At 37.5% G+C, this 9,865-nt stretch overlaps 1 protein-coding gene across 1 annotated transcript; it reads right to left on the minus strand.

The window, feature by feature from the left end:
- Positions 1 to 8,731: 8,731 nt before the first annotated feature.
- Positions 8,732 to 9,070, minus strand: LOC118014748 (elongin-C-like). Its single transcript, XM_035011091.1, has one exon. The coding sequence runs from the start codon at positions 9,068 to 9,070 to the stop codon at positions 8,732 to 8,734; it is 339 nt and encodes a 112-aa protein (XP_034866982.1).
- Between the last annotated feature and the right edge of the window lie 795 nt (positions 9,071 to 9,865).

Here is a 9,865-nt window from a genome sequence, read left to right on the forward strand (position 1 = left end):
GGAGGAAGGGTTTGTGTCAGTACCATTTTCTTAAAATTTTCATCAATCTTACTAGGGTTAATGCCATGCCCCAAAGGTGACATCCATGATTCTTTTGGGGACAGAACTCTATCAACTTTGGGAATATAAAAGTGCTGTGGGACAACACATTTTCAAATTTTAGAAACCTTTTTGACTGATTAGAAGTCTACTAGCCACCAACTGAAGTCTTTCTGAGATCTTAGCAAAGGGTTTTGTAACTATAGACTTAAATAGGTCTTTATGCAAAGATCATTTCTTACAAAGCATCTTCTATGGGATGGAAATGTGAATCAGTGTTCTCTTTCAACCCAGCAATTCCTAGCTCTTCCACATCTCCTCTAAATTCTGCTTTCCAACTGAGAAGTTTTCTTTTATTTCATCTCTCTCTTCCCTCACCTTATCTGATACAGCTAAAACAAAAAACAAAAGCAAAAAACCAAATGGCACTTTCAACAATGCCTGACACTCCCCTGAGATCATACCTTCATTTTCTATATTCCAAGCTCCTGTACGCAATATTGTCTCAGTTGAGCTGCCTCCTTCTAATTGAATTGCCTTTTGACCAGTCTCTGACCAAGCTTCCTCACGGCTCCTCCAGCCACCGCTGATAAGCCACCTTCCAGGCCCCTTGTTCCCCTCCTTCCTCTCCACCTGCTAACTCCCACTCCCTAATCTGTGACCTAAACAGTTAGTTGCCCCTGCCCCATCTCATGAATTTCTTAGCAAAATTCTTTGGCCAGAATATCTGCATTGTATCTCACTTCCTTTGTCGACAGAGAATGAAAAGGCACATCAAAGAAAAACTACTACTACTACTACTAGTCCTAACTTAAGCCACTATTAAAGGACAATAAAACTCGTCCAGAGATGATTCTCTTCTTCACCTCCATCTCCAAGAGGAGGCAAAATAGACACTGAAAATGCCTAAACTGATTGAAGATACAAAGAGTTGGATATATTCCTAGGTCATGAGGCAAACCTAAGTGATTCATTTTATAGGACAATGTCTAAAATGTTTAAAAGTGAAATATAAATGATCACTTACTGATGACTTGCTGTGGCAGCATTGTTTTAAATACTTTACAAATATTATATAATTTAATGTGTAAAGCAACTCTATGAGGTATAAAATCTTATTTGGAGTTTATCTTTTTAAACCCTGGTTAAGATGTCCAAAAATCTGAACATTCATCTTTAAACATTTCAAGAAGATTCACATTTTCTTCTCTGTATTTATGTCTATGTGTGTCTATTTACTCTGAGGGCAAAATTCGCTGGACTTGTACATGATTTTGCTTTAGTTTGTGCTTTTTTCCTTTCTGTGTAATTGGTTTATACCTGAGGCCAATTTCTAAAAGTTATGGATTTATAGAGCTTGAAACCATTAGTTTTCAAAGCATAATGTACAAATTCAGAGATAAAAATCTTGGGACTTTTAGAGGCGATAAGAGTGTATTTAAGAATCTTTCCTTCTGCTCATTTTTCCCATGGTGGTGAAAATAAAGCTGGGATTGGAAAAAAAAAGGAGATAGTATAATATTGTGGTATACCAACTTTTCTGTGGAGACTTTGTATGTGGTATTTCCTAGCATAGAAATATGCTTGGGTCCAGTGACATGGATAATGATATGTTACCAAACAAATATTTTAGAAGCCAATGTACAAGTAGTTTATGGGTTTCTTTAAATTTCCCCAATGTCCCAAAGGTCAATGACTAGAAGGAAAATGTACCATAAGGACATGACCCAAAGTCAAAAGAAATGATGTAATGGGAAACAAAAGCTAGTAATCACACTTACTGGGTTTTACTTTTGGTAGGGGAAACTGTTTTAGTCACTTGAGGTACCATAACAAAATACCATTGTTTGGGTGGCTTAAACAACAGGGATTTATTTCTCAGAGTTCTGGAGACTGGAAGTCCAAGATCAGGGTGCTAGCAGGGTCAGTGTCTTGTGAGAGCTCTCTTCTTGGGTGACTAGTAACTGCTTTCTTATGCCCCCTCATGCCCTTGCCTTAGTGCATGAAGGTGGCGAGAGAGACGAGAGAGATGTGGGAAGCAAGCTCTCTGCTGTCTCTTCTTGTAAGGGCACAAATCCCATCTTGAGGCCCCACCCTATGACCTCATCTAAACCTAATTACCTCCTAAAGGCTCTGCCTTCAGATATCACCACATTGGAGGTTAAGGCCTTCAACATACAAGTTTGGGGGAGACACAATTCAGCCCATAGCAGAAAATTTCTTTCTCCCTTTTCTTTTCTTTTCTTTTCTTTTCTTTTCTTTTCTTTTCTTTTCTTTTCTTTTCTTTTCTTTACTTTTCTTTTCTTTTCTTTTCTTTTTCTTTTCCTTCTTTCTTTCTTTCCTTCCTTTCTTCCTTCCTTCCATCCTTCCTTCCTTCCTTCCCTCCTCCATATATCATAATAACTGAAAGTTAGTTAGAAGCCCCAGCAAAATAGAATGATGATTCTTTTTAGGTTCCAACCAAGGCCCCACTTCACAAAGCCCCCCTTACCATTCATGTGGCTTTAACCCATCCCAAGGTGTTAGAACAAAGTGAAGTTTTTATTCCCTAGGCTTGTGTACAGCTAGAGCTATAGATCTGGCGGAAGGGTTTTGCCTTTTTCTTGCTTGATCTGTTTGACCACCAGTTGCTGAAGAGCTACTGAGCTGAATGTAGCTGACCGGTGCTTAAGAGTGGTGGCAGGAAAGCAACATGAAAAGATTGTGTATTGGCCAAGATGGTGATGGTGAAAGAGCCTTAAAACAAAAAACAAAAAACAGCCCACAAAACAATTCTGAAGGTCTATATCAGACTGATTACTACAAGTCTGTGGGACCTGTCAAATGGGCATACAATGGTTAAAGTCATGGTCTAAAGTCTTACAGAACTGGTTTTGGGTCTCACGTAGGCATTTACTCTCTGTGAGGCCTAGGGTGCATTTTCCTCAGTAAGCTAACGGGAGGATCACTCATTGAGTAAAAGAATTAATTCAAGGCATTTGGCACATTTTTTTTTTTCATCGAATGAATGTTTATTGTATACCTGCCGTATGCCAAATTCTTGTTTATGTGCTAGGTATAGATCAGCAAATAAAAAGGAGCTGGAACTTGACTTTGTGGTGCTTTACCCTAGAATGGAAAAGACAAAAATAAAGCAAGTCAACATGCAAATAAATACTTGCAAATTGAGAAAATGCCCTGAAGAGCTAAGTAAGGCACACCAAGGCAGAGAATAAGACAGCCAGGAAGGAAGAGGGTAGAGGAGGGATTAGGTGAGACACTTGGGAACCTATTCCTGCTAAGGCATTCCAGGAAGGCTTCTTGGAGGAGACAATTTTTAAGTGGGACATTATGGAGGAGAGGATGACACCCAAACATAAAGCAAGTTTAGGGCGAGGGAAGCTGACTGAGAGGATTCCAAAAGAGGAAAACTCAGGCACAAAATCTCAGCAGGAGGAAAGAACTCAAGTGTTAAAAAGCTGAGAGAACAAGAGTGTAGCCCTGGGGTGATGGTGGGGGCACCCAGAACAAAGCCTGGCAGGAAGGAAGCATCTACGAAGGCTTTTCGTTTTTATTCTTGACGTTTTTATGAGGAAAAAATAAGGCAATATTTTTAAAACATCTAGCACACCTCTTGAGACATAATAGGTGCTCAACCAATAGAGTATATTGTTTGGGTTACTATTTTTAGCAGTACACGTAGCTTTGTTATTTTCTGAAAAACAAAACACTTCAGGTGTCTCCTCTTGATCATGCTCTTATGTATCTTTGTTTCTGTCACAATCTCTGACTCTTCCTGGGGGTTTTTTTCCGTACCTTCAGAGCACCACAATTAAGCTGTCGTACCCTCTAGATATTCCACACATGGTTGGTAGCCCCTTTGGAAGATTTGTTTCTCCAATATATTTGCATCATTTACTGCAAAGTTTTTTGTTTTGTTTATTTACTAAAACATTTTATTAAAGAGAAGTGACTAAAGAAAATAATTCAAAACTCAGTTTAGTTTGATCAAGTACCTCACCGTTGATATTGAGAGCAGTAACCATTCCTGTGACAATCTGGGAAGAAAAAAATGGGAGCCCTGCACTGAGTGCGGTTCAAGAACCCTCCTCCTCCCAAAACATGTGTTTGTCCCTCTCCAACCACAGAGAGGGCCTGTTACTCTCTCCAAATTATCACGAATGATTGATTTGAGATTCTGGATTCCTCAGAGCTTCTTCCAAATGAACAAAAGACAGTCCTGCTCGGAGTCTTGGTGGCATTTAGTCAGCCCTTTAATGTGATTCTAATGGTTTGTGTGTGTGTGAGAATTCACAGTAAATTCATTATGAAAACTCATCTACCACAGGGTTGACACCAGCAAAAGCCCGAGGCAGCTCAGGGAATTGTGGGACACGACATCTGTTTCAGTGAACATAACTCAGGCATTCCATATCCATGCTCGCTCATTGGTGCTTAATAGCTTCTTGCACAGCTCTTTTTCTCCTCAGGACATACACATTCAGACACAGAAAACCATAAAGGCCAAATGTCTTCTTTAATCCTCCGAGGCTTAGCTAGCTAAAAGGAAACTGTCAAGAGCCATAGCAACCAGCTATGTGAAAAGAAAAGAATAATAATAATAATTATTATTACTACTACTAATAATATGAAAAAAGCTAATATGCTGATTTAATACATTTAAGATTCTACCTTTATTTTGCCCTTTTTGTGTCACATTTTTATGCATATTTAAAACAGAATGTATAATTTGATCGTACCTACTTTGTTATGATTTACTGTTCATAACTTTGCTGAAGTGTAAATGGCCTCACATGCTAATTGGGTGTGCTTCCTGTGACATATGCAAACTGACTTAGAAACTAACATATGCTGTTATTACTCATAATAGATCAGCTTTGTCTGAAATATTTGTGCCCAAAATTACCATTTGGCATGTCTTCAAATTCAAATCCACCTTCTGCCCTGAGATGAAATTCAAGGATTTGTTTTCTGTTTTTTGTATTTTGGAGAGGCTGCTTTCACTGTTACAATAAGGAGTGTTCAGTGTTTACATTAGAATGACTATTTATGGGGGTTTAATATGTTGCTTGTTGCAAATTGCATCCGACGGAAACTTGGCAAAGTGGCACAGAGATGTGGGACCACATTCAACTATATTTAACATCATATCAGGCGGTTGATCTTTTGAAAATCTATGGTGTTAAATGATATTTAGCATAATCTTACATAGTCTTTCCATCTTGTGCTTTGTAGAAGTTAAAAATGGCGCTGAGTCTTACAGTAACTTTGCAGGAAAAAAATGTGTTTTCTGGTTGTCAGCAGTTTACTAAGGTATGGAATGGGAACAAAGCCTAAAATCAACCTACTTGTTTGGGGGCTGTTAATGTTTTGTAGATTGTTACCGGATTTTTGTATTTCTGTATCATCTGGTATGATGCCCTTCTGTGGCTGAGTAGAGGATGGAGGCAGAAACCGATCTGGAAAAAAACATGCGTCAATGCTACAGAGTAACACAATAGCCAAAATAAAATGGCTACTTTGTATTACAAATAGCATTTTATAGAATTCCATACCAGTTCAAAATATTGCATTACATTGTAAAGGCTAATTAGCTAGATAATTCTGGATAGGTGGGATTGGAAAGAGATTATTGTTTCACAAACTTTAATTTGTACAAAGGTGAAATGGTTTAGATTTTCAAGACAGTTAAGATCATTGAATCGGAATCAGATTATGTAAACAATAGCATCTCCAGTTTGTGTTTAACTTCAAAGGAAGATTGTGGTTTCTTGAAAATAACATTGTTAGGGGAAGCAATTCATCACAAGCCTTGATCATCCCTGTGTGTTCTTGTATACAAACTGCAAGGTATATCGGTCCCCTGATACTGAGCAGTCCACATAGTTAGCCACATGGGCCACGAAGCAGGTGCAGATGACCACAGCCTGGCCTCCATGTAACTGCTCACACTCTTATGGAGGGAAAAGGTTTGTTTGCTGCTTGCTCAGGAATTGCTGGTCCCTTGGCTCTGGGTTCCTCAGCTGCAGTACAACCCACTACATGTGTGGCATCCATCTGGTCCCATGGTGTCACCCATGGGACTTGGGGATCCAGGATGTGGCACCACTATGCTGATGTTTCTGCTGTGTGCTGTGCTGTAATATATGGTCTCATCTACATCTGGCATGTAAGGAATGGTCTCAGATTTATTCCCTCCCTTCTTCCATGAGGTTGGGATTCTTCCTTGACAAATATGTTTTGAAAGATCCTCCAAAAAATTGTTTTGGTTTGGTTTTTTTATGTTATGTTAGTCACCATACAGTACATCATTAGTTTTTGATGTAGTGTTTTGATTCTAATCATTTAAAAATTGTGTATTGGCAAACAAAGTATAATAAACAATGGAATGTATTTTAAATAGATAGCACAGACACTGCCCTTATTATGAGAAATTATTATCAACTTGTTAGAGTAGCATTAAAAATAACTCCCATTTACTGGCATCTATTATGTACATTTGTCTCATTTATTATCTCAACAGCCTTATAAGATCTGTATTATTATGCTGTTTTTGCACACCAGGGAAATTAGGCAGAGCTCATATAGTGACCTGCCTATATTAGATGGCTTTTGAACCCAGGTCTGTTTGGCTCTAAATCCAGCATCTAAATTCAGCTACCTTAAGACCAATGACTGCTGTAGGTATTTTAGGATTAGTTTTATTTCCTGATATAAATTTTATGTACTAAAACATTTGTTCTTAGAAGTATAGTCTTCTACCTCCAGGTGTGGCTCCTCTACACTTTTCACTCCATTGCACTGTTGTTCTGAAATCGTAAGTCATACACTTGGAATAAAATCAGGACTTTAAGTCATGATTTGAGCTGTGCTTGAGTATCATGGGACTTGGGCTGTTCCTTTATTTTATTTTATTTTATTTTTATTATTATGTTATGTTAACCACCATACAGTACATCATTAGTTTTTGGTGTAGTGTTCCATGATTCATTGTTTGCGTATAACACCCAGTGCTCCATGCAGAACGTGCCCTCTTTAATACCCATCTGTTTCTAATAAATAAGATAAGATGTTTCAAATAAACTTGATTGTTCATACTAGTAAATAACTAGATAGCCCAAAAAGGTTGAAATTATTTTAAATAAACTGCATCATGGTATATTTAATTTGCTTCATTTTTTCATACAATAGTATCTAGTTTTGCCAGACTCCTTGACGCTATAGATAAATGAGTAGAAGCTAGGCCAAGCAAAAGACCAGATGGCCTGAGGTGGATGGGAAGGAGTAGTCCTGTTGGGCATATTTGATATCTTATGTTTAGGGTTTTGTGCTTTTTTTCTTTTTCTTTTCTTTTTTTTTCCATTTCTAATGCCCCTGGCTGGAACTGCTACAATAACATAGTTACAATAAATAGAACAAAACCAGCTGATTCCACTAAGTCAATCTGATTACATTTTAAAACTTTACTTACTATCAAATTTTCTAACTGCATGCAAGCAATTAATACATGATTGAACATCTATTGGGGCTCTGTAGTATTTAGGCCAAAACTTTATGAAATAAAAACAGACTCTAAAATGTACTGCGGGGCATAGCCGCCGCAGCGGACTCCTGCGAACAAATAAGGATACTTCCCAAATGTGGCTTTGGAGAATCACTGTCTTAAAATTGGAAAGTTTTGAGCACTTGCAATTCTCAAGCTAGTGCCTGAAAAAAAGAGACGTGGGAGTTCCAGTTATATAAGATGGATTCTGACTCCGCGTACAAAAATAGCACAGGCCTGCCTGGTTGCTTGAATCTCCTGCCCTCAGGCACTGCAAACAGGAAGAAGGCAGGTCTAGGCTCTAAGGGATCTGGAGACTACACCATTGGAACTGTTCTCTTTAATTCAGAAAAAGATTACAAAATTCAGTGTGAAAATAGATACTTATAATGAGGAAAAAAATTAAATCACATTTTAAAATATGACAAAACACAAATACCACAAATACTCTCAAACGCAGAAAAATGATATTATTTTTAATTAATTCACTTCTGGATTTACTTCCATACTATTTTTTAAGACACTTTTTTTTGTTTGCTGTGTACCCTTTGATCACCTTTTCATGTGACAGCAATCATGTAACATTTTTTAAAGAGAAAAGAAAGTTCATTATTTCCCTCATGATGGTTGAGTAAAATCTGTATTTTTTGTGTTGATAATATTTAAAGTACTTCAGATTCCCAATTTGATATTAGAAATGTCCTGTGGACATTTAGTATAGTTGTCAAAGTTGTGAAAGTGTCTATCAAAATTTCTTTCACGTGTCACCTGTACTATTTCAGGGCATTTCAAGTTTTCTTGTGCAATGACTACTTTTAAGCGGTCTTTGAATTGACAATTGGCATTAACTATTATGTGATTGGTGTTCTTGTTGTAGGGTAATATTCTGAGTGTTTTATTATCTTTTTTTTTTTTTACAAATTGGCATATTTGTTTATTTCTCAATTTATGAAAATGAACTTAATTTGTTGATGTAGCAAACAAATTTCAACTCGATTGCTATGCCAAAGTACAGACGATAATCTGCTTTGCCATGAACTTTAAGGTTCAGTTGCACACAGGCGACATGCTATATCTGACAAAATTACTAACTGAACTGTAGGTATTAAATACTGAAAAAAGATGACAGTTTATTGTAACTGATCTTATTTAACAATCTAGGAAGTTGGCAGCCATCAGCCCCTCCCATACAATTGCAGGTGCAGTTGGGAATTCAGGAATCTCCAGGGCGCTGTTGGTGTAGAGAACCTCGTGGGTCAAATATATGCATACTTTTGGTAGCACATGTGAAGCGATGTCTCTAAAACTGACTTCATTAATTTCATTCTCAGCAAACTGACCTGGGCCACTCAACATGGCTTTTATTTTTCCGGATGCTAGTGCCTGTTGTCTTTTTATATTAAATTCATGACCATCCAAAGGTATCAATTTGACATACATGGCGTCATTGCCTTCATAGCTACCATGGGTTTTCTCTTTTCCACCCATTACATTCTTACCAAATTCCACTTCACTTCCACAGGAACTTGGGTAGTTTCTGGGTGAGGCAGGGACACAGAGTCTGTCGCCTGCTTCCATCTACAGAAAGTCTGAGTACTTTATTATCTTTGTCACTCTATTCATATTGGTTATATCAGCAGGTAACTTACGCTTTTAAAAAATGTTTTCTTATGATTTACTTCTTTTCATTAATTGGAATCTCAAACCAAGTGCCTACTTATTTCTATTTGGAAATTATCTCTTCATATAAAAAATTATTGCTTTGATATGTTATGAATTTTTGTTGTTCCGCAACTCAGTTTTCATTGTAGGATCTTGTTCTTGATTTCCTTGCACATAGTTTTGATTCTCTGTCCTACACCACTGATTTTTAGCTGAGTTTTTAAACTTACTTTGTACGCAAGTTTTAAAACAAAAAAAAAATAAAGCCAAATTATCTGAAATTTCCATCTGTTTTATTGAAACTTTCCAAAACATCCTTCCAGATTTCATTTAATATGGAATATTCCCAACTTAATTTCTCTGTAGCCAGGTCCCAAAACATAGTCACAGCCATGTGGAAGTGAACTGCTACAGGTGAAGTGTGATGAAGGGGCAGTAGGCACGGAAAGAGAAACTAGTCTTCATCAGCTGAGGTTAATATGTCTTACTTTCGTAAATGTTGAATCCAAAACTTCCATCATGTTAACACATTGCCGAAGTCTTTCTCTCGGGGACTTTGGAAGGACTCTTGCAGGTGCAGGGCTCCGAGGGTTAAGCTTCACCTGAACATGGATCTAGCCA

The sequence above is a fragment of the Mirounga leonina genome, unplaced genomic scaffold (assembly GCF_011800145.1).
Source record: "Mirounga leonina isolate KUSES-001 unplaced genomic scaffold, KU_Mleo_1.0 Mir_165, whole genome shotgun sequence".
NCBI lineage: Eukaryota > Metazoa > Chordata > Mammalia > Carnivora > Phocidae > Mirounga > Mirounga leonina.

Coding starts and splice junctions, on each gene's coding strand:
- LOC118014748 (XM_035011091.1), bottom strand. CDS start 9,070: ATGGGTGGAAAAGAGAAAACCCATGGTAGCTATGAAGGCAATGACGCC.